Source organism: Pelophylax lessonae (genome assembly GCF_965119305.1).
Source record: "Pelophylax lessonae genome assembly, chromosome: 4".
NCBI classification, from domain to species: Eukaryota; Metazoa; Chordata; class Amphibia; order Anura; family Ranidae; genus Pelophylax; species Pelophylax lessonae.
The window spans coordinates 377,683,457-377,709,301 of record NC_138771.1 but is presented as its reverse complement, the minus strand read 5'-3'; the positions used below and the strand labels follow the sequence as shown (position 1 = coordinate 377,709,301).

General features: G+C 48.6%; 1 protein-coding gene across 1 annotated transcript in view; it reads left to right on the top strand.

The window, feature by feature from the left end:
• RUFY1 (RUN and FYVE domain containing 1) overlaps positions 1–25,845 on the top strand; it is a 372,133-nt gene that overhangs the window by 137,213 nt on the left and 209,075 nt on the right. The window contains exon 9 of the mRNA XM_082252884.1: positions 16,412–16,513. Coding sequence (XP_082109010.1) covers positions 16,412–16,513 — 102 coding nt within the window. The remainder of the gene's footprint in view (positions 1–16,411; positions 16,514–25,845) is intronic.

Here is a 25,845-nt window from a genome sequence, read left to right as displayed (position 1 = left end):
CTTTAACGGACAATTGCGTGGTCGTGCGACGCTGTACCTAAATGAAATTTACATCCTTTTTTCCCACAAACAGAGCTTTCTTTTGGTGGTATTTGATCACCTGTGCGATTTTTATTTTTTGCGCTATAAACAAAAAAAGAGCAACAATTTTAAAAAAAATAACAATATTTTTCACATTTTTTTATATGAAATTCCCCCCCAAAAAATGTAAAAATAACGTTTTTTAACATTTTAGGCCAATTTGTTTTCTGCTACATATTTTTGGTAAAAAAAATGGCAATAAGCGTATTTCGATTGGTTTGCGCCAATGTTATTGTGTTTACTAACTACGGGAAAGATTTATGTAATTTTTATTATTTTTTTTTTTTTTTTAACTAGTAATGCGATTTTCTTTGCGGGACTGCGACATTGCGGCGGACAGATTGGACCCTTGACTGACATTTTCAACACTTTTGGGGGTACCAGTGACATTACTACAGTAATCATTGCTATAAATATGCACTGTTACTGTCAAAATGACACTGGCAGGGAATGGGTTAACTTTATTGGTGATCAGTGGGTTAAATGTATCCCTAGGGGCGTGTTTCTAACTGTGGGGGGGCGTGGCTAGTGATGTAACCACAGAGACATACGATCCTACATAGCAGGATCGTATAGTCTCTGCAGTTACATCAGGGAGAATGACAGACGGCTTTGTTTACATCAGCCGTCTGCCTTTCTCCCTCTCCTGAGCGGGATCGCGAGTGGCCAGCACGCGCGGGGATGCCCGGGAACGAGCAGGGTGCCCAAAATGTATTCATTTTTTTTTTTACTAATAATGGCGGCGATCAGCAATTTTTAGCGGTACTGCAATTTTGCGGCGGACAGATTGGACACCTAACTGATATTTTTGACACTTTTGGGGGGGACTAGTGACATTACTCCAGTAATCGGTGCTAAAAAATATGCACGGTTACTGTACTAATGACACTGGCAGGGAAGGGGTTCACACCAGGGGCGATCAAAGGGTTAAATGTGTGCATAGGGGGTGATTTCTAATGGTGTGCGGGATGGGCTCACTTGATTAACTCAGAGACCTGTGTTCCTAAATAGGAGGAACAGAGGATCCCAGGTGGACATTGCAGCCGCTGGACCCGCTTATTGGCTTCCCCTCTAGCCAATCGGCACGTGCGTGCGCCCACATCACAAGTCACAAGACTGCTATTGGCTGTGTACTATTGGAGACCAGATATACAGTGCATCTGGAAAGTATTCCCATCGCTTCACTTTTTCCACATTTTGTTACAGCTTTATTCCAAAATGGATTAAATTCATTATTTTCCTCAAAATTTTACAAACAATACCCCATAATGACAACGTGAAAGAAATTTGTTATAAATCTTTGCAAATTTATTAAAATAAAAAACAAAAAAAAATCCTATGTACATAAGTATTCACAGCCTTTGCCATGACACAAAAAAATTGAGCTCTGGTGCATCCTGTTTCCACTGTTTCCACTGATCATCCTTAGGCCCCTTTCACACATGCTGTCCGTTTGTCCGTTTTTCATCCATCCGTTGACGGATGAAAAACGGACATCAATGCATCTCTATGTAAAAACGGATGACAACCGATGATCATCAGTTAACATCCGTTTTCATCCACTTCCGTCAATGTCCGTTTTTTTGAACGGATGAATGCCCTATTTTTCATCCGTCAAAAAAACGGAACGGACGAAAAACGGATGACAACGGATGAAAAACAGATGTCAACTGATGACAACGGATGAAAAACTGATGTCAACTGATGACAACGGATGACAACGGATGAAAAACTGATGACAACGGATGAAAAACGGATGAAAAACGGACGAAAAACGGATGAAAAACGGATAACAACTGATGAAAAACGGATGAAAAATGGATGAAAAACGGATGAAAAACGGATGAAAAACTGATACATTTGACGTGACTGAACTGATGAACTGAACGGACTGTATGTGTGAAAGGGGCCTTAAGAGGTTTCTACAACTTGATTGGAATCCACCTGTGGTAAATTCAGTTGGTTGGGCATGATTTGGAAAGGCACACACCTGTCTATATAAGATCCCACAGTTGACAGTGCATGTCAGAGCACAAACCAAGCCATGAAGTCCAAGGAATTGTCTGTAGACCTCAGAGACAAGATTGTATTGAGGCACAAATCTGGGGAAGGGTACAGAAAAATGTATGGAGCATTGATGGTCCCAATGAGCACAGTAGCCTCCATCATCCGTAAATGGAAGAAGTTTGGAACCACCAGGGCCCTTCCTAGAGCAGCCGGCAGGCCAAACTGAGCGATCAGGGAAAAGAGCCTAAAGCTGCATACACACTATCTAACTTTTGTTGTCAGATTTCCTTTAGATTTACCTTTTCTATGTAGTGCAAGGGCCTGCCTGATTACATACAAATTGAAAGTGTTTAGGTGTGACCTCCTATTATATGGTTTTGGTAAGTCTGAAGGAAAAAATCTAAAGAAAATTGTATAGTGTGTATGGCCCATTAGTCAGGGAGCTGACCAAGAGCCCGATGGTCACTCTGACAGAGCGTTTCTCTGTGGAAAGAGGAGAACCTTCCAGAAGAAAAACCATCTCTGCAGCACTCCACCAATCAGGCCTGTATGGTAGAGTGGCTAGACGGAAGGCACTCCTCAGTAAAAGGCACATGACAGCCTGTCTGGAGTTTGCCAAGAGGCACCTGAAGGCCTCTCAGACATGAAACAAGATTCTCTGGTCTAATGAAACAAAGATTGAACTCTTTGGCCTGAATAACAAGTGTCATGTCTGGAAGAAACCAGGCGTCCCCCATAACCTTGCCAATACCATCCCTACAGTGAAGCATGATGGTGGCAGCATCATGCCGTGGGGATGTTTTTTAGTGGCACAAACTGAGAGACTAGTGAGGATCAAGGAAAAGATGAATGCAGCAATTAACAGAGACATTCTTGGTGAAAAGCAAGAGCAGCCTGGACCTCAAACTGGGGCGAAGGTTCATATCCCAACAGGACAACTACCCTAAGCACACCACCAAGATAACAAAGTGGCTATGGGACAACTCTGTAAATGTCTTTACACTTGTAGTTTTTGGCTGTCTAAACCTGGTGATTTGTTCACATTGTTTTTTTTAGCCATTTTTGTACCTAGTTTTCAGTCAACAATAGAATGACCTTTGGTGAAACATCATTGATATTACTGTTAAGAGTGTTAACAAAACCATGTTTTCATCTCTAAAAACTGAAGAGAAATCATTAAAAAGTAATAAACATGTTATACTTACCTGCCCTGTGCAGTGGTTATGCACAGAGCAGCCCAGATCCTCCTCTTCTCAGGTCTCTCTTCACCTCTCCTGTCCCCTTCCTCCTGTTGAGTGCCTCCCACAGCAAGCAGCTTACTATGGGGACACCCAACCCAAGCCACAGCTGTGTGTGTGTCCATTCACACCCTATTCACTCCCCCTCCTCTCTCTCCTCATTGGCTCACTGACTTTGACAGCAGCAGGAGCCAATGGCGCCACGCTGCCGTCTTAGCCAAGGAGGAAGGAGAGTCCCGGGCAGCCGAGACACTCCTGCCACATCGCTGAGTGGTAATGGGCTCAGGTACGTATGAGGGGTCTGCTGCACACAGAAGGCTTTTTATCTTAATGCAAAGAATGCATTAAAATAAAAAAAACTTCTGACTTTACAACCACTTTAATACATCAGCATTTGTGAACAGTAAACAAAGAAGGCTCTCTCGCTAATATGGGGAAAAAAAAAGTCCCGGAAGAAGTCACGAGGTCACGTGATGCAACGCATAGGACCCCCGGAAGTGACGTATGAGGAAAAGACGCATGTTAGCTACACTCGTTTTACCTTGCTGCTGACAGTGATTTTAAATGTGAGTTATTGCTATTTTATTTAAATACATTTTCTGACATGCTACACCATGAGAGGCTCCTTGTTTGTACCCCATTTCTGGGAGTACTGCCAGGAGTAGCGGAATTCCCATCCATAGGATCATAGGAGACCCCATTCACAGAACCCTGGGACCCCTGGAGTGACTCTCCACTCCCCCTCCTTTACCAGACCAGTACCAGGAACCAAGAGAGAGGGACCCATCCCTGGAACCCTGCAGCCATATTTACCTACAGGCTTTATACAAGAAAGTGACAGGTGAGAGGCCAACCACACTGTTAGGAGGCCCCCTCATGGTCCATCACCTGCACTTTCTGTTTGGAGGTACCCGGTAATGTCCATCTGCACATATACCTCGGATTTGTTTATTGTCACCAGCACCCAGCATTTGGCTTAGCACAAAACACCGTTATCACACCAAATCACAGTGAAGAGACTTGCGTTTACTTTCTTCATTCCCAAGATCCTTGCACTATGCACTTTATTTGAACTTATTTATATACCACCACTGCTTTTATTTACAACAAGGCGTACTTACAACTAATACCTTTTGAAAATGTGTATTTATGTACTTGTTCTCCAGCTAAAATTATTTTTTGAATGCTTGTAAGTATCAGCAAGGTTACTTTATACACGTATTTACCAGCACTAATATGTATATTTAATTTGTACCTTGTATCAGCATTTTATCCGCTAGCACAAGGCACTTTGGGCAATCACAGTACTACACATTTTGTGTCCAACCAGTTTTTGAACTACCCATAGCACTCTACCTTTGCACTGCCATATTTATTAATAATATATCGACATTTTAGTCATATACCTTGTTTATCTGCATATTCATTTATGAGAAGATCTGTATTTGTTTACATTGCCTTTTCTGATCTATAGAGCTACTTATCTTTGACTGTCTGTGATTAGATATACCACTTATCACGCAAGAGGTAGCGCAGCACTACCCCACACCTTTAGCATTTGTGAACAGCTGCCAGTGTTCATCTATTATGGGGCCTATTTGCTCTTTTATAACATTTTTATTATTGATATACATTTTTGTTTTACTTCCTTTAACAATGTGTTTTTGTATTCTGTTATTCACCCTAGTTGCTCTCATGCATTTCTTGTATAGGTTGTATTGTTTGTAAATCTGAAATGCCAAGGGTTTTCCTTCTACTTTACATATACCTTTTTTCTCTTACGTCCTCTGACAGTCGCCGCCCCTCAATAGTCTTCACCAATGGGTATTGACCTCTTATCCATAGGAGCAAGCTAGGCATAAGACTTGTTAAAAAACAAAACAATTTGCATAGACACACCTGTAGGGGGCTGTCCCACTGGTCCAATACTCCCCTGCTATCGGCATTCCCAATTCAGTTTGTCTTCTGCCTAGTTAGGAGTAAGATAGGCTATCCCTGTGCTGGGGCTACAGTCTCAGCCTTTCTTCTGTTTTATTATTTTTATTTTATGTACAAGTGTTTTCTTTACACTACTAGCTTTTTATTTGTTTCCTGCGCTTAGTCGGATCTTCGGAAGACTACATCGTTTGCGGAGCTGGGAATAGGACTGGTTGTCCTGGTGTCCCAGGACAGAGAACCTTATGGAATCCCAGCCCGCCATCGAGCGTTTAGCAGGCTATGCATACGCCCTGGCCTCGCAAACGACCTGTCCCTGTCCTCAGGGACAAAAGCCCGCAAGGTGGCCACCTCACTAGGATGTCTCAACCGCGGTTTCCATGCATTGCTAGAGTCCTGTTTGGCTGAGGGCACCCCTGCCATCTGGGGTGGCAGGCTTCCCGTCGCAGAGAGGCGCCCACGCCATCATGGAACGGTGAGTACATTCTGTGTGGGGCCTCTGTCTGGGGATGACAGTCTGCTGGTGTCGGTGCTCTCCCCTCATGTCTGTGTGTCTGGGGCTCGCATTCCTCCTGGTCCCTGCGGGGACACTATCGCGTCCAGGATGCTCTGTGGGGGATTGTTGGGGTCCCTAACCCCTGTGGCACTGTTTTCTGTGTTTTTACTGGGGTACAGGCATGTGTGGGCGGACCGCAGCGGTGAAATACAGCGGGACCGCCATTTTGGGTATGGGCGGCTGCTCTGGCTTCACTGAGGGCACTTCAGCAGCCATTTTCTATGTAGTGTATCGCGCCCTTCGGGCGCCATCTTGTGTGTGGCATGTTTGCTTTATACATGTGTTTGACGGCCATTTTCCCAGAGCCTCCCATTGATTCCTATGGGCAGCCATTTTTCTTTAGCCCGAGTCCTATTTAGCCTCTAGCGTGTGACATCACTTCCTTTCCTCATGCAGACGGATCGTCAGCAAGCGTGGGGGTCTTTTATTGCTGTTTTTTGGGGATATCTCCTGGCTATCAGTTTTATTCCTACCTGTGGGGTATTTCAGTCTAGTTCCTATTGCGGTGGGGTCACCGCCATCGCGATTTAAAGGGCCAGCGCCTTAACCGTTTTTATGGAGTCCCAGGACAGCAAATTCCCCCCAGCCTTGGTGGATGATTCAGGTACGTCTGAATCATCTGCGATTACTGCTGCACTTGCGACTTTAGCGTCCAAGGTGGATCTATTGATGTCTGAGCGGGCTTCTAGAAAAAGGCCTAGGCTTTCTCACTCCTCTGATTCAGAGTCTGATATGGTTGCCATGGACAGTGTACCCCCTATAGGGTCTCAGTCGGAAGGGGAGGCGGAGGATGAGGAGGGGGATGATTCCCCCCCTGGGACGGCCAGAGAACGCGCTGCTATGTCTGCGCTTACTACTGCTGTTAAAGATACACCACATTTAGAGGATGAGCCCAACCCGCCGGGTAAGCGGTCTTCTTTCTCTGTCGCTCATTGACAGACGTAGTCCTCCTTGATTAATATCAACTCGGGTTATACTGCCCTCTACAGGAGTAGGACTAGACAGGAAAGAAAACGTTCTGGCCACACCCTAGGGGCAGTCCCAGAGGGTATATCCTCTCACTTCCTGCTACAGCAAATCAGTTTTTTTCTGTCTAGTTAGGAGTAAGGACCTAGATTCCTTGCTAGGATCTTCGGTCCTGGCAGGATTTTTTTTTTAGAAATACTTTTTTAGACAGCTTTTTTTCTCCAGTGTTCCTGTGAGATCTTCAAGCAAGTACGCTGAAACTGGGCGACGGGCTGGGTGTTGAGATCCAGTGGTCACCCCAGTTCAGCCTACGAGCGCGTGCAGGCCATAGCTCCACGCTGGGTCGGCGGCGACATAGTCCCACTGGACGGGGACTGACCCTGCGAGTTAAACGTCTCGCCTGGACGCCAATGACCAGCAGAGTCACGGCGTCCGTATTGGTCGACAGCCCCCCCACCTCGGTGGAGAGGGGTTCTGTCAGGAGTTGGCGCCCGCCTGGTTCCGGTATGGTGAGTAGAATGTTCCCCCTCTCCCCCTGTCGGGTTTGTTGGTGGACGCGGGCCCCTCTCTGGGATGGTCGGACACTCAGTTTCTGGGTCTCCCCTCTATCCTATAACAGGTCACAGATCCCCCAATTTTGAGTGTGATTTTGTGAATAGAAACCAGGAGGCTTGGTTTGGGAGCTGACGATCTAAAGTCACTATATCACTGTAAGGGTGACTGAAGTCAGTGGCAGACTATTAAAAGGCATTACCATGAGGATAGAGGTATCCTACCTGTCATAGTGTGTACACAGGCCGATGCCTATGCCTGAGTTACTGCAGCCACAGATCGCCATCCCTCCAGAAAGCCGGTCACTTCCACAGGCCGCACAGCCTCCCGCAGGCCGAGGACACCTCCCGCAGGCCGAGGCATTCCCGTAGGCCGCACAGGCCGAATGCACACCTCCCGCAGGCCGCTGCTAGCTTGCAAGCCGCCGCTATCCTATACAGACCGCCGCCATTTTTTCTTGCAGATCGCACGAGGCCGCCATATTTGCGTAGCCTCGTGTCTCCAGCATGGGGGCGGCCATGTTTAAGGTGACCAAACACCTCGTGGAGTAATTGGGAGGCGCCGGAAGGAGTGTAAAGGGGTGTAGCCGCCTCCTTGGCCCGGGAAAGCAAGCCAAAGACTTCCTGTCTGTAACAGACAGTGCTGGAAGCAAGTTGATGAGAAACTTCTGTGCATCAGGTGAGCCTTGGGGTCTCTCTCTCTCTCTTTCTGAGGGGTCCAAGCAGGTAGACTGAGGGGCGCTATTGCACTGGGGGTCTAAGTTAAAAAAAAAAAAAAAAAAAAGAAAAATGTTTTTTTCTTGCAATTAATTTTTTTGTGTTTGCTGGCAAGTGTCTTGTTACATGAACCCTGCCACACATGTATCCCCACCTGATCCACTCGGGGTGGCCGCAGGACCCTCCAGTACCCCATTTGTGATGATGCATTATCAGCAGTTTTGGAGTCTTTGGTATCCCGGGTGGAGGTAGCCTGTCGGGGACGGGGGTCAAGAAGAGCGACCCCCGCCTACCCCTATGTCATCTGATACTTCAGATACGGATTCTGAGCTGGTCATTGCAGCCCCGTTTCTGGGGTTGTTGTCTCAGGTACGGTCTCCTCAGACAGTGAGGAGGACGCTTCTGCCTCCGCCATAGCACAAGAAGCGTTGGTGGAAGCACTAGTTGTCTGTCTGGGAAACCTTAAATCTTGAGGTTACACCGGCAGAGGTAGCGGAGACTCATATTCCTTTTTTGGTACTAGCAAGCCTACCAAAATGATGAAGGGTTTCCCTTGCTCAAATGGGGTCGTCCGTAAACGAGCCCCTGCTATTTCCAAACGCATTGCTAGGCGCTATCATTTTGAGGAATCCCTCATTACAAAGAGGGACGGTACCACCAATAGTGGACTCACCGATTTCCAGACTAAATAAAGCCACTGTTATCCCGTTGGATTGACAGAATGGGCCCCACCCATCTCTAGGGTGGGGGGACGTCTTCACCGGTTTCCGGATCCAGGGCTTTCCAGAATCCCGGATAAAGGGGTTCGCAAGGTCATATGGTCGGGATACAAGATCGAGTTTCGATCACTTCCACCGGTGCGATTCTTCCCTTCCAATATTCGACATCCCCGGGTCACTTAAAAAGCTTTGCGGGGGACAGCTTGATGCAACAAGCAGTGGTAGTTCCCATTCCTTGGAGGAGTTCTAGTCAAACCTGTTCACAATGCCCAGGAAAAAGGGGCTAGGTGCGTCCAATTCTGGTCTTGGAAGAGATGGAGTCCATCCATACAGTGGTGGCCTCCCTGCATGCCTATCTTCATATCCCCATCTTCGCAGGACATCAGCGTTTTCGTTGCTTTTGCCAAAGATCATCCCTGGTTCCCACCAGGAGACTGAACTATCTGGGCCTAATTTTGGATACATCCTTGGCAAGAGTGTTTCTCCATGCGGAGAAACTCCAGAAGATTCAGTCAATGATTCGGATGTTGCTGTCCGTCAACTGGCTGGGATTGATGGTCGCCTCTTTAGAGGCAGTACCGTTTGCCCAGTCTTATACCCGAATTCTCCAAAGAGGAGATTCTTCTCATATGGAATCGGAATCCCGATTCCCTGGACAATCGGATCCGATTGAGCGAGCGGACAAGGGAGGCTCTGGTCTGGGGGCTTCGGTCTCCGATGCTCAGCCAGGGGAAGTCATTTCTTCTGATAAATTCCAGGTTACCAATAAATGTGTTGGAACTGAGAGCGATCAGACTTTGTCTGATTTACTGGACCGAGCAGCTCCAGGGCAGCCCGGTTCGGATCCAATCGGACTATGCCTCGGTCATGACTTATGTCGATCACCAAGGGGCACCAAGAGTGCCCTGGCGGCCATAGAAGTGGCCAACATTCCTATTGGGGGAACAGTTGTTCCAGTTCTCTCCGCGATATTTATCACGGGGGTGGACAGGCAGATTATTTCAGCCGTCAGATTCTGGATCAAGAGGAATAGTCTCTTCATCCAGAGGTATTTCACCAGCTGTCCCTTCATTGGGGCACCCCGGAGATGGATCTGTTGGCAGGTTGGTTCAACAGGGCTCGCGCCCGCGATCCTCTAGCGGACGCAGCAGACGCGCTGAGCGCCCCGTAGGGGAAGTATCAGCTACTGTATGCCTTCCCCCTTCTCAAGTTACTGCTGAGATTTCTCCGCAGGATAGAGGTGGAGGGAACTCCAGTTATCCCGGTAATTCCGGGCTAGCCTCGTCAAGCCGGGTACGCTGACTTGGGCAAGACTAGTCGCGGACGCTTCTTGGAGACTTCCTCTCAGGGAGGATCTGCAGTCTCAAGGACCGATCTTCCATCGTGCTTTACAGTCGCTGGCTTTAACGGCCTGGCCATTGAGACCCAGGTACTGAAGGACAAGGAATTGTCAGCTTCAGTTATTCCTACTCTAATTAAAGCAAGAAAAGCGACTTCCAGCAAAGTCTATTATTGCACATGGAAGGCTTATATTGCGTGGTGTGAATCGTAGGAGTTTTCCCCCACGTACCTATTCGGTGACCCGAATCTTGTTTTTTTCTGCAAAAGGGGGTTGAGCAGAAACTATCCTTGAGCAACTATCAAGGGTCAGGTTTCAGCGTTAGCAATCTTCTTCCAGAAGCCTCTGGCTACTCATTCCTTGGTGCGGAATTTCATCCAGGAGGTGCAGCACTTGGCTTCGCCAGTGCGCGCGCCCTTACCACCCTGGGATCTTAATTTGGTGTTGTCGGTTCTTCAGAAACCTCCCTTTGAAAATATCAGGGAGATTCCCTTGCTTACATTATCCCAGAAGGTGGCCTTCTCGGTGGCTATCACGCAGGGTGTCAGAACTGGCTGCATTATTGTGTCATTCCCCATATCTGGGGATTCATAGGGATAAGGTAGTTCTTCATCCGAAGTCATCTTTTTTTCCTAAGGTGGTTTTCAGACTTTGATCTGAATGAAGATATTGTGCTACCTTCCTTGTGTCCTAAGCCCAGTCATCCTCGGGAATGTGCGTTGCATTCCTTGGATGTGGTGCGGGCAATCAGGGTATACCTGAAGACTACGGAATCGTTCCGTAAGACCGATTCACTTTTTGTGATCACGGATGGCCCCAGAAAGGGGTTGCCTGCATCTGCCGCGACTATCTCCAGATGGATTAGACAGACGGTGGTACAGGCTTATTCTATTAAGGGTCGGAATCCTTCGTTCCCTGTTAAGGCGCACTCCACTCGAGCGCTCAGTACTTCCTGGGCCTACCGCCATCAGGCGTCGGTGGTCCAGGTGTGCAAGGCGGCTACCTGGTAGTCGGTGCATACCTTTACAAAATTTTATAAAGTTGATGTGATGGCATCGGTGGATGCCTCATTTGGCCGCAAGGTTTTGCAGACCGCAATTTGAGGAGACCGGTGGTCTACCTCGAGGGTTTTTTTCCGTTGGAATTTCTGTTGAGTCTCATCTTTTGATTGATGAGCCTTTTAAACTTCTAGTTGGCACCGGTTGGGCCTTCTAGATTGGATTTTGATTTCCATTTTCCCACCCCTCATTTGTGGCACTGCTTTGGGATGTCCCGAGTTGATATTAATCAAGGAGGACTACGTCTGTCAATGAGGGACAGAGAAAAATGGATTTTTGTAAAATCTTACCGTAAAATCCTTTTCTCTTAAGCTCATTGACAGACGTAGTACCCACCCCTCTGTTTTTGAGTTGGGTTGGGTTAAATTCTCTAAACACTGCTTTGTGACATAACTGATTTGCTGTAGTAGGAAGTGAGAGGATATACCCTCTGGGACTGCCCCTAGGGTGTAGCCAGAACGTTTTCTTTCCTGTCTAGTCCTACTCCTGTAGAAGGCAGTATAACCCGAGTTGATATTAATCAAGGAGGACTACGTCTGTCAATAAGCTTAAGAGAAAAAGATTTTACGGTAAGATTTTTCAAAAATCCATTTTTTGGGACCTGTAGAACCCAGAAGGCGGCACAAGTGTTTCCTTGTCCCGCTGAGTTTCACAAAGCGGTGAACGAACAATGTCGCAATTTGAAGTGCAATTTTGTGGTACCAAAACAGTTTCAGCTCCGTTACCCCTTTGCGTCTCCTAGGGATTAGCGCTGGTCCATGGCCCCTAAAGTGGATCACACGGTGTCCAGGTTGAACAAGGCCACTCTTATGCCCATGGAGGATTCTCCGGTGTTTACGGGTAGGCAGATGAAATCTCTTGCTCGCCACTCCTATATGGTGGCGGGTTCCATGATGAAACCTATTTTCGCCTCTGTCATGGTGTCTCAGGCTGTGGTAGATTGGGCCAAGGTGCTCAGACGTACCCTTGTGGCTGACTCCGCCCCTCCTGCTACTTTGGAGATGGTGGAACAGATTATTCAGGCTGTTCTGTTCCTGTGTGACGCGGCCTTGGATGAGGCCCCATTAGCCGCACGACTGTCTGCTGTCACGGTGATAACCCGTCGATTGGTATGGTTAAAGAGCTGGTCGGCTGACCAGACTTCCAGAAAGACGGTCTCTGACATCCCTTATGCGGGGAATCGCCTTTTTGGGAACTCCCTGGATGAATTGGTTAAAGGGGTCACTGGGGGCAAGAGCACTCTGCTGCCCCAGAATCCCAAGGGTGAGTTTTTACGCGACAAGCGGGGCCCTTCCTTTAGACCAAATCAGGGGTCCTTTCGTGCCCTTAAGGCACAGGACAAGGGCAAGTCCTTCAAAGGCCATGGTGGCCAGAAGAAACCTTGGGCGGGCAAGTCAAAAGCCGCCCACGCTGGCAGGGCGGCCCAGTCTGCCTCGACCTGAAGGGACGCCCTCACCCGTTCAAGGGGTGGGGGATGTCTGCGCGGTTTTCTCGAACCTTGGCTGCTCCGAATTCCGGACAGGTGGGTTCAGGAAATCATTCGATCAGGTTACAAGATCGAATTCCTTTCGCGTCCAGCGGACAGATTCTTTCCCTCAAATCTTCATTTGACCCCAGATCATTTACAAGATCTTCATCGGGCGGTTCAGGATCTCCTCGCCCAGGGGTTAATCGTCCCGGTGCCACATCGGCACAGATTTCGGGGGTTTTACCCAAATCTGTTCACTGTGCCCAGAAAGGAGGGCAAGGTACGTCCGATTCTGAACTTAAAAGCTCTGAACCGCTTTGTGCGGGTTCAAAAATTCCGCATGAAATCCCTCCGCTCGGTGGTGGCCTCCCTGAGCCCCGGGTGATTTCCTGCCTTCCATCGATCTCAAGGATGCGTATCTACACATCCCCGTATTCGAGGGTCATCTACAAAATTGTGGCGTTACCTTTCGGTCTCGCTTCGGTTCCAAGGTTGTTTACAAAAGTGTTGGTTCCTGTTCTGGCCCTGTTACGGGCGCAGGGAATTGCGATCCTTGGATATCTGGACGATCTCCTGTTAAGATCGAATGCCAGCCAGTGTCTATTACGCGATCTGTCAACCACGGTTCAGACGCTCCAGGAGTTCGGGTGGATCATCAATCTTTAGAAGTCGACTTTGTCCCCTTCTGTTTGCCTCCCTTACTTGGGGATGGTCCTGGATTCTGCCCAAGCGAACGTCTTTCTGCTGGAGGACGAGCTCCGGACTCTACAGAACGAGGTCAGGTCCCTCAGGGACAACAAATCCTCTTCACTCAGGACCTGCATGCGGTCCCTGGGTTTGATGGTGTCGGCCTTCGAATCTATACCATTTGCACAGTTCCACACACGATCTTTGCAAGCGGAGATTCTGACCAGGTGGGACAGGCATCCTCATTCCTTGGAAAGGAGGATCTCTGAGCCACCAAGCCAGAGAGGATCTTCTGTGGTGGCTCCAGTCTCTGGCTCACAGAGGGAAAATCCTTCCGGCTATTGTTGTGGACCGTGGTCACCACGGACGCCAGCCTGTCGGGCTGGGGTGGCGTTCTGGGCACTCTGTCTGCCCAGGGCACTTGGTCAGAGGAATCCTCCCTGCCAATAAACATCCTGGAACTGCGAGCGATCAGACTGTGCTTGCTCCGTTGGTCGGATCATCTTCGGGGCCGGTGCAGACGGACAACGCCACTGCAGTGGCTTACATCAATCACCAAGGGGGCACCAGGAGTGCCCGGGCGGCCCGGGAAATGACTAAAATTCTGTCTTGGGCCGAGACGCAGGTCCCGGCGATTTCAGCATTTCACATCCCAGGTGTGGAGAACTGGCAGGCCGATTATCTGAGCCGCCAGACCCTGGACCAGGGGGAATGGTCCCTGCATCCAGAGGTATTCCGGATGGTGTGTGCGCGATGCGGATCCCCGGATGTGGATCTGTTCGCGTCTCGGCTAAACAACAAGGTGGGAAGGTTCGTGGCAAGGACGCGCGATCCTCTGGCAGACGCCTCGGATGCGCTGGTGGTGCCTTGGAATCAGTATCGCCTGATCTATGCCTTCCTCTGATTCAGTTGTTGTCCAGGTTCCTTCGCAGGTTGGTCTCGGAACCGAAGTTGGTGATTCTGGTGGCCCCGAACTGGCCGCGCCGGTCTTGGTACGCGGACATCATGCAACTGGTCGTCGAGCCTCCATGGTGGCTCCCGTTACGAGACGATCTACTGTCTCAGGGGCCGATCTTCCATCCTGCTTTACAGTCACTGGCTTTAACGGCGTGGCTGTTGAAAGCCAGGTCCTGAGAGATGGGGGTCTCTCGTCGGCGGTCATTCCTACCCTGCTCAAGGCTAGGAAGGCTTTGTCCGGTAAGATCTATTACCGTACTTGGAAGGCTTATTTTGTCTGGTGTGAGTCCAAGGGCGTCCATCCTCGTTCTTTTTCAGTGGCGAGGGTGTTGGCCTTCCTGCAATCTGGTGTGGACCAGCGTCTTGCGCTGACCACGATTAAGGGTCAGTTGTCTGCACTGGCAATCCTTTTCCAGCGCCCCTTGGCATCAAACTCTCTGATACGCACCTTTGTTCAAGGAGTACGTCATTTGGCTCCTCCTCGGAGAGCGCCTTTACCTCCTTGGGACTTGAATTTGGTCCTGTCCGTTTTGCAACGTCCTCCCTTTGAGAACATCAGGGAGATTCCTCTGCCTGTGCTGTCACGAAAGGTTGCCTTTTCTGGTGGCGATCACATCTGCCCGCAGAGTGTCGGAGTTGGCGGCTCTGTCTTGCCGCTCCCCCCACCTGGTGGTTCATAGTGATAAGGTGGTCTTGCGACCTAACCAATCTTTCCTTCCTAAGTTGGTTTCAGATTTTCACCTTAACGAGGATATTGTCTTGCCTTCGCTGTGTGCGAATCCTAAGCATCCTAAGGAGTTTGCTTTGCATTCCTTGGATGTAGTCCGAGCGATCAGGGTGTACCTGGTGTCTACTGAATCCTTCAGGAATTTGTATTCTCTCTTCATCCTCCCCGAGGGCCATCGGAAGGTTATGGCTGCGTCTGCGGCAACCATTTCAAAATGGATCAGACAGACGATTGTACAGGCCTACTCAATTAGGGAACGGGTGCCGCCCTTCCCTGTAAAGGTGCACTCTACCAGAGCGGTGAGTCCGTCCTGGGCTTTCCGACATCAGGCTTCGGTGGCCCAGGTGTGCAAGGCAGCGACTTGGTCGTCTGTGCACACCTTTTCCAAATTTTACCAACTTGATGTTTTGGCATCGGCAGATGCTTCCTTTAACCGCAAAGTTCTGTGCGCGGCAGTGCCTTGAGGGGGACTTGGCTTAGCCTGTCCCTATCTGTTGGGGTTTGTTTTCCCCTTTGTTGATTTGCTTTCCTGGGTTTGTTCAGCTGTTTTTGTTACCCAGAGTTTACCTTTCTGATTCAGATAAGGTTCCTTTCTCTGACCTGGGTGCTGCGTTGCCTTTTGTGACGGTTGCGCTTCCCACCCCTCATGTCTACACTGCTTTGGGACATCCCATTGGTGAAGACTATTGAGGGGCGGCGACTGTCAGAGGACGTAAGAGAAAACTGAATTTTTGTAAAATCTTACCGTAAATTCCCTTTCTCTGAGTCCTCTGACAGTCGCCGACCCCGCCCCTCTTTTGGTTTTTTTTTTGGACTATGTACTGCTTGCTACCAAACTGAGTTGGGAATGCTGATAGCAGGGGGTTATTGGACCAGTGGGACAGCCCCCTACAGGTGTGTCTATGCAAATTGTTTAGTTTTTTAACAAGTTTTATGCCTAGCTTGCTCCTATGGATAAGAGGTCAATACCCATTGGTGAAGACTATTGAGGGGCGGCGACTGTCAGAGGACTCAGAGAAAGGAATTTTACAGTAAGATTTTACAAAAAAATGTTTTCTTTTTACACTCTCTAAAGTACTAACATTTGCCTGCCAGTCTCTGCTATCATCTTGGTACATTATCTAGCCTGATTTTTATTTTTCCAAGGCTGTTACAGCTTCTAGCCAAATTCTGTGCAGTGGTGTAAGGGAAGAATTCACTCCCAAAGATGAAAGGATTTACTGGCCCTGGACATGTTTGTCATTCAAAACTGCCTTTCAGTTTGGTATTTGAATGCAAATATTGATTTGACACATTGGGTTGGAAGAGATGGGTTTAGTGTTTGTCTTTTCCTCAGTCTTTTCACTAGTTGGTTTAAAACCAAATATTATAGATAAGAGATAACTGACTTGTGTTTTTATAACAGCTCATTGCAGCAAAAGATCGTGTTGTATCGCTTCAGAGTGAACATAACCAGTTATTAGAAGACAGCCTACTTATTAAGGAAAAGAGTGAACGGAGTGTTGAGGTAAGCAAATGGCAGGGACTGAAAACGATACTTTACATATACACTGAATTCATATTTTTTTCAAACGAATGTTTCGATTAATTAACTTTTTTCAATTTTTTTAAGCATTTTATTATCGTGTTTTAACCAGCCCAATACCTCAATTTTTTTCCAGCCAGTGTTTATGAGCTGAATGTCTGTAAACATTAACAGAGGAAGCGCCCCTTCCTCCTTTGAGAATAACTGAATGTTTGAAAACCCAACAGGAAGGAGGATTGTAGGAGATAGATCTAGTGAAGATTGAGGATTTCTAAGTACCATTGACCACCATTGATTGTGGAATTGTTTGTTAACCTCTTGCCAAAAAAACATACAATATGATTGGACACAGCATGATTAGAAACATATGATTGTACACAGCACCAGCATGGCAGATAATTTCAGCCAATGATTTTGGTTGAAACTTGCTGATCAGTTGTGTCCAAACACACAAACACACAGAACTCTACCTATGGGGAACAGCGATCTGGTTTTTCTCCCTGAAAAATAATAAGTAAAAGCAGCACACATTCCACTTGTTACGCACATAATTAACCCTTTGATTGCCCCTAGATGTTAGCCAGTGCCATTAGTACAGTGACAGTGTAAAGTATTATCACTGATCACTGTATTAGTGTCATTAGTGATGTCTATGGCAGATGATCAGTTCCTACCCAGTGTTAGTGTAAGATTGGCTGCTGCAGTATCACAGTCTCACTATAGGTCGCAGCTCACCGCCATTAGTAGTATAAAAATAAAAACTTTCACACAAACCAATCAATGTACACTTATTCTGATTTTATTTTTTCCAAACTCATGTAGCAAAATACATTTCTCTTTCATTCATTGACGGACACAGCTCCTGATCTTCATAACCATTGTGTTATACTGCCCCCTACAGGAGTAGGACACTAGGCAGAAAAACTGACTACGCCTATGGGCAGTCCCAGGTGGTATACTCCCTCTCTCTGCATTAGGTACTCAGATTTTTTCTGCCTAGTCAGGAGTAAGGACCTAGTTCCTTGCTGGAATCTCTGGTCCTGACAATTTTTTTCTATTTAGATTTAAATTTTTCTCCTGTTTTTTTCCTGTGGGATCTACAATCAACTGCCGGACTGGGCAATGGGATGGATAATCTAGATCCAGTGATCACCCCAGTCTGGCCAGCGAGCACGCGCAGACCTCAGCTCCGCGCTAGGTCGGCCGTGACATAGTCCCACTGGACGGGGCCTGACCTGCGAGTTAAACACCTCACGAGGTCACATACAACCGGGTCTCTGCCTGAGTCTCGGCGTTCTTCCTGGCCGACAGCCCCCCATTTCGATGATGAGGGGTTCTGTCTGGAGCGGTGCCCGCCTGGTTCCTGGTATGGTGAGTAGCTGTCCCACCTCTCTCCTGGAGGGTTTTGGGTTGGACGTGGGCACCTCCTTGTGATGGTCAGACCCCCGGGTTCCCCTCCTTCCTGTCAGGCACCCCCCCCATCCTACCCCCCTCCTCTTTTGCTGCAGCTATGAGGCTGATCTGGTCCACCTCCTGGGGTGGGGGCAGGGCACTATGCTGGTGATGGGGGCTAGGATGGTGCCCCAGGAACCGGACAATCGGCTGTGCAGGGGGGGGGGGGGTTGTACCTGGTGGCTCCTGCCAAGGCCCCCCGTCCTGCCTGGGCCTGTCCTTGAGGCCTAGGGATCCCTCCTGGGTCCGCGCTGGTCCACCATTTTGCTGTAGCCTGTGTGTTTCTATGCACAGCGGCCATGTTTGTGTAGTCCAGCGGCCATTTTGTTGTGGTTTGCCATTGAAAATAGCCATGACAGCAGATCCCTGTGGGCGTCGATTTTGGCAGTGGGAGCCCCTCCTCATCCCCTGGTGCTGACTCCTGGATCTTTTCACTTCTTGATCTCAGCACTTGAAGTGCAGATTATCTTGGTGGCGGCAGGTGCCTGTTTCTGCTGGGTGGTGAGTCTGGTAGAGTTCTCTCCCTCTCTGCTGAGGATTGCTTGGTGCTTTGTGCCTGGTTACAGGGTGGTGCTGCTTGCGCGGTGGGAGTTGTGCCTTTGCATGGTTTTACACTTATTGTGGGGTCCCACTGGTGACTCATGGAGTCTTTGGAGCACGTCTCCCCACCTGATCCTCTCTATGAGGCTGTGGGGCCCTCCGGTCCCAACTATCCATCAATGCACTGACTGCGGCCATGGAGTCCTTTTTGACCTGGTGTGGAGGTGGCTTTCGGGCGACGGGCTAGCAAAAAGCACCCCCTGCCTTCCCCTGTCTCATCTATCTCATCAGATCCTGAATCTGATTCGGCCACCACTGACGTGGGTCAACCTGCTGGGTCTGCGACCATGCTGGTCCAGGGGCTCCAGGGGCTGCAGTTTATCTGTGATGCCTCTTTGGATGCAGCTCCCCTAGTGGCTCGGCTCTCTGTTTCAGCAGTGGTCCTTTGGCGTGTCTTTTGGCTTAAAAGCTGGTTTGCAGACCAGATTTCTAAAAATGCTTTGACTGATCTCCCCTTTCAAGAGGATCGCCTGTTTGGGGCTACCTTGGATGACATCATTAAAGGTCTCACAGGGGGAAAGAGTACTTTTCTTTCCCTGGCTACTAAGGACAAGGAACCTTGTCGTAGACGTGAGCCCTCCTTCTCGGCTCATAAGAAGTTTTATCGTCCCTCAGGGGCCACTGACAAGGGCTCAAAGCCTTTCAGGGCCTCCTCTGGAGGATCCAAATGAATCTGGTCTGGTAAACAGAGAGCAGGCTTCTCCAGACCCTGGACAAGGCTCCTTGTGTATAAAGGTGCGCCTTCACCCGTATCAGGGATGGGGGGGGAGTCTTCATTGGTTTCCGGACCCATGGACTTCCCTGGTACAAGACAAGTGGGTCCAGGAAGTCGTTCGGTCAGGCTACAAGATTGTGTTTCACTCTTGTCTCCCGGCAAAGTTCTTTCCTTCCAACTTGTGCTTGTCCCCGGACCGTTTACAGAGTCTGTTTGGGGCAGTACAAAACTTGTTGCTTCAGTTAATGATTGTTCCTGTTTCGACTTTAGAATGTTTTCAGGGTTTTTACTCAAACCTGTTTACAGTTCCCAGGAAAGAAGGCAAGGTGCGTCCAATCCTGGACCTCAAAGCGCGTGCTCTGCATGGTGGTGACATCACTGCTTCAGGGAGATTTTCTTGCCTCTATCGACATCAAGGATGCTTACCTTCACATTCCAATATGTGCGGGTCACCAGCGCTTCCTCCACTTTGCCGTGGGAGAAGAGCATTATCAGGTTGTGGCATTACCCTTTGGTCTCGCCTCTGCTCCTCGGTCTTCACAAAAGCGTTAGCCCCGGTGCTCGCTTTGCTACGCCAACGGGGGATCGAGGTACTGGGCTATTTGGATGACCTCTTTCTGCAAGCGGAGTCTCCTACTGCTCTGGTGGAAAACCTGGAAATCACCATACGAACTCTGAGGGAGTTCGGTTGGATTCAGAACTTTTCAGAAGTATACTCTAGTTCTGTCCACAAAGCTGGACTATCTGGATCTGACCCTGGACTCGGCCTTACCCCGGAGTGCTCCTTCCTCTGGACAAACTCCAGAAATTGCAGGCTGCAGTTCATCTCCTGCTGTTTAGCAGATGATCATCCCTCCGGACTGGCATGCGGGTGCTGGGCCTGACGGTGTCTACCTTCGATGTGGTTCTGTTTGCACAGTGTCACATGAGGTTCCTGCAAAGGGACTCCCCAGTCTCTTGACAATCGGACCTGGCTGAGCCGGGGAACGAAAGAGTCTCTGATATGGTGGCTTCTTTCTCCAGCGCTTCGGCTGGGAAAATCCTTCCTCCCCTTGTACTGGACAGTGGTTACCACGGATGCCAGCCTGTCCGGCCGGGGAGGCGTCCTCAGCAAAAATTCTGCTCAGTGGATCTGGACACTGAAAGAGCCCAGACTACCGATCAATGTCTTGGAACTCCGAGCGATGTGCCTTGACCATTGGACAGATCGTCTTCCTGGATGTCCAGTGCACATTCAATCGGACAATGCCACGGCCGTGGCTTATGTCAATCACTAAAGGGGCACAAAACGTGTCCTGGCAGCTCTGGAGGTAGCCGGAATTCTAAGGTGTGCAGAACAGTTCATTCCAGCCCTCATTGTCGTACACATTCCCAGGGTGGAAAACTGTCAGGCGGATTACCTCAGTTGGCAAGCATTGGACCAAGGGGAGTGATCCCTTCATCCAGAGGTGTTTCATCAGCGGTGTCTCCGGTGGGGCACCCCCGAGGTGGAGCTGTTGGCATCTCGGCTCGACAGAAAGATGCAGAGGTTTGTGGCTCAGTCAAGGGATTCTCTGGGCGGACTGGTTGGCCAAGTGGGGTCAGTATTGTCTGATTTACGTCTTCCCTCCTCTCAAGCTTCTGCCCAGACTACGCAGGATCGAGGTAGAAGGGAATCCGGTCATCTTAGTGACTCCCGACTGGCCTCGCCAGTCTTGGTATGCCGATCTGGTGCGGCTGGTCGCCGACGTTCCTTGGCAGCTTCCTCTTCCATCCTGCTTTACATTCGCGTGCGTACCTATCTTTAGGGTGTCTGACATTTGGTTCCTCCAGTGTGGGCTCTGTTGCCGCCTTGGGATCTTATTTTGGTGATTTCAGCTCTACAGAAGCCTCCCTTTGAAAATATTCAGGAGATTCCTCTGCTTACGCTGTCCCAGAAGGGGTGGCCTCTTTAGTGGCTATCACCTCTGTGCGCAGGGTGTTGGAACTGGCGGTGTTACCCTGTCGTTCACCTTACCTAGTGATTCACAGGGATAAGGCAATTCTTCGCCCCTACACCTCGTTCCTTCCAAAGAATGTCCCTGTTTTTCATTTGAATGAAGACATTGTATTCCCTTCCTTGTGTCCCAGGCCTAAACATCCGGAGGAAATTGCCTTGCATGCTTTGGATGTTGTCCAGGCAATTAGGGTGTACCTTGCAGCTCTATCAGGAAGTCAGACACTATTTGTGCTCACGGATAGACCTCGAAAAGGGTTTTCCTTAGGAGGTCTCAGAATGAAGTCCATGGCCCTCTGGAAGAAGGTTTGGGCCCCATGCAAACCCAAAGGCATTCTGACGTACTGCCATAAGCCCCCTGGAGTGGTAAATGCAGTTTTTTCTTTAGCCTCTGGGGAAAGTTTAATCTGACCATAACCCAGACAATAACTCAAGAGTGACAATGTATCGGGTCGGTCCTAATCTCTTGATTAACTCATTCACCTGGGGCATGGGATACACGTCTGGCTTGGAGAATTCATTTAACTTGCGAAAGTCATTGCAGAATCGCCAGGTTCCATTCTGCTTGGGTACAAGCACTATAGGACTGGATCAGCTACTTGAAGACTCCTCAGTGATCCCAAGGTCCAACATACTTTTTAGTTCGGCTGAGACAATATTCTGGCGAGCTTCGGGTATGCAGTATGGTTTGAGGTTTACCTGAACGCCAGGGTCTGTGATGATATTATGTTTTATTACAGAGGGTAAACTAGGCAGGTTTGAAAACATGTCTCAATTCCTTTGCAAAAACTCCCAAGGACTCCTGTTTTTGAGAAGGGAAAAGAGCCTCTGCAATCCCTACTTTTCCTAATCTGAGCGTCAGGATCTTCCTGGACCTTCAGAGTGACGGTCGAAATCTCTCTATCTTTCTGTGATTTGATCAGGTTGAAATGGTAAATCTGGTAGGGTTTACGTTTGGTGGGCTGAACTATCTCAAAGGGTCCTTGCCACTTGACGAGAAACGTACTCTCTACGGTAAGCACTAATACCAGCACCCGATCCCCAGGTTTAAACCGCCTAAACTTGGCGGATCAGTTGTACACACGACTCTGGGCCTTTTGCGCAGCCTGCAAATGTTCCCTAACTATGGACATAAACTGTTATTCTATCCTGCAGTTGTGAAATGTGTTCCACCACACTCAGATAAGGGGAAGCCTCTTGTTCCCACATCTCTTTTACTATATCCAGTAGTCCACGGGGGTATCTCCCATAAACCAGCTCAAAGGGGGGAGAATCCCGTGGGGGCCTGGGGTACCTCTCTTATGGGAAACAACAAGGGAGGCAACAAATAATCCCAATCACGACCATCCTCCTCAACCGCTTTTTTTAGCATCCTCTTTAGGATTTTGTTGAACCGTTCCACTAACCCGTCAGTTTGTGGATGATACACCCAAGTCCGCAAGTGTTTAATCTTAAACAGTTTACAGAGCTCCTTCATTACTTTTGACATAAATGGGGTTCCCCTATCCGTCAAGATCTCGGATGGGAGCCCTGTTCTCCTGAACATCTGAAACCACTCCTGTGCGATGACCTTGGATGAGCAATTTTTTAAAGGGACTGCTTCCAGGTACCTGGTGGCATAGTCAAGGACAACTAAAATGTATTGGTGTCCCCTAACTAACTTCAGTAAGGGGCCCACCAGGTCCATGGCTATGCGACGAAAGGGAACCTTGATAATGGGAAGCGGTACCCGCGGACTACGGTGTTGGGGCGGTTCTTTGACAGATGGGGCAGGACTCACAGTAGTCTTTAATTTTTCCAGTATACACCAGGCCAAAAAAAACGCTGTAAAACCTGTTCCTGAGTTTTAGCTGCACCAAGGCGACCCCCAAGTACATGACTATGAGCCAAATGTAATACTTTAGACCTAAAAGTTTTGGGTACCACCACTTGTTCCAACACTTCATAATTGACTTTGGTTACTCGTATCTCGTGATTCACAGCAATATGGGGAAACTACATGTCCGCCCCAGGTTGCTGTGGTTCACTGTTTAACACTGTGGCCTGTTCCCTGGCGGGGATCAAAGTGGGGTCCCTCATCTGAGCACTAAGGAAACCTTCCTGTGAGCCCCCGAGATCTGACAAATCTGGCTCAGAGGAGGTACTTTCAGCTTCCAGTCCCGCAAATACCTCCAGGGTTCCGGGCTCACTTTCTGCAGGTTCAGCCATCTGGTACCTTTCATCAGTATTAACATTCTGCAACACAGTATTATTCACAACCTCTGTGGGTTTTTGCTTTTTGGGGGAAATCCCCGAACCTTTAAGATTGTGCTTATACAAGCTGTCAGATGACCCAGTTGATGACAGGACCAACAGCGAACCTCGAAGGGTTCCCCCTGCTGGCTCTCCAGAAGCTTTGGTACTGGGGTGATCCTGGCAGTTGTGTTATGCACCCGAGCAGACACCCTGTGGTCAATAGGTGCCATCTTGGTGCTAGAACGCACTTCCTTGGAACGGATCAGCTCTCTGGTGACAGAGGGACTCTCCTGGAAACTTTCTGCACAGCTGTAGCGCTCGACAGCAGCAGCCATCTCATCCAGGGGCTGAGGCTCAGACTGAGCCACCCATCAGTGGATCTCCCTTGGCACACCACACAGAAAACGGTCCAATGTGACTCTTTCCACAATCTGAGTGGGTGTCTTCTCTTCAGGTTTCATCCAGTCCTGGAACAAGTGCATGAGCAGGCTTTGCCCTGTCAAAGCGCCAGGCATGAACTCGGCTTGCCCTTAAAGCGACAGTCACTACAAACCTTGCTAGTATTTTTGCTTTCCGCAGCTTATAGTCCCATGCTAATTCTGGAGCCAAGTGACAGTATGCCTGTTGGGGATCTGCAGTCATGAAAGGAGCCAGCGCATCTGAACAGTCTTTTTCAGGCAGACCTTCCCTTGCTGCGATCCGCTTAAACATTGCTAGGTATGATTCAACATTGTCTGAGGCTGTCCGTTTTTGCAGGGCCTGCTGCACTGCCTTTCCCAGGTCACTCTTTACAGCGGGGTCACCTTTCATCATTTCAGCCTGCTGGCTCACCGACTTTTGTAATCCCGCTATCTGTTTTCAACCAGTAAGTAGTTTATTTCCTGTTGCACAGCGACTGTCTATAGCAGGGCCTTCTCCTGACGGGCCTGGACTTGCACAAGGACTTCTTCAAGGCGAGCCTGTGTCTGTGTATTAGCCAGTATCAGCTGCTTTACCAGGTTCCCCATAATTTGCTCAGAAGACTTCACAGCCTGTGCAGCTTAAATCCAGGACAGGGGATTGGCCTGCACCCCTCAAAATGCCTGCATCATTTTGCGACGAGGCCTGCCTTCTGGGTGCGGTGCCTTGATGTCATCACTGGCCGCCCCTGCTTGTCAGTTTGGGACTCACACAGTCCTGCTTTACACCAGCCGACATTAAACTTGCCATCTGCAATTTCTAAGCAACACAGTGGCTTATTGCATGGATCCATCAGCAGCCATCCATCCCCTCGTGTGCTCCACACTGCTGCCGGCCAAGTAGACAGGCACTTGCCTGGTCGCCAGTCATTTTCATCTTATTGATGTGACAGGCTCTTTAATTGTGACGTGATAAACTTTGTGATTTTTATATTTCATCTTGTGTTAGACTGTCATCCATCTTCATTAAGCCTTACCTGAAGCGCTCATGGTTCCCTCTGCTGATATACGTTATTCTCCAACCCAGGAGACTTTACAGCAGCTGTTGTGGACTAATTGGCTTTACACCCCACCAAGGTGTTTTCTGTTCCAAGCGCCTGATATTTTCTGTGTTGGATTCTCTTTCTTGCCTGTACCTCTATACAGGCTTTCATTTAAAAAACTGGGGGAAGTGTCAATGGACTACAAAGGCATTCACCAGCACCCTTGCAGTCTATTGAGAACTACAAGGCTGTCTGCCATCATGGCAGTCTTGTAGTTTCATTTACAAATTTCTTTGAATGAGTGACATGGCTACGCGAGTGAAGCCCCATACAGCTGCGCTCATTTTGAATGTGACAGTGGCTGTGAAGGAGCAGAACCCCTTCCTGAGAAATGGGGGCTGGGGGAGGTCTGGAACATGTTATGTTATAAATGTCAAGATTTTTGCCTTTTTAGTCCAAAGGTTTGCTTGAGGTTAGTAATGCTGAAAGCATAGGCAGCTAGTATTCTTGGAAGGAGAATTTCCTTCAATAAAGGTTTCCTTTAAGTTCTCAGTTGTGTCAACCAGAATTATCACACGATCATAACCCAGCAGTAGCTGAAATTTTGTTAAATTCCCACTATACCCAATCTACAAACGTTATATTTTTTAACCTAATCTAGAACGTTTTGTAGTTTGCAAGGAATTCGAGAATATTGGCTAATCCCAGGTCCTGGCTTAGTATATTGCAAACAAAGATGGCTAACGTACTCCCCCAAACCTGTATACAATGAGAGAGAAATTGTAGTATCCAGAAAGCCATATTTATGGGACGTGTTGATGAACTTTATTCCCCCATAAAACGTATGTATTTTATGTGGAGAGATGAATCATTTTGCAGAGGTTTGTCACTATAAA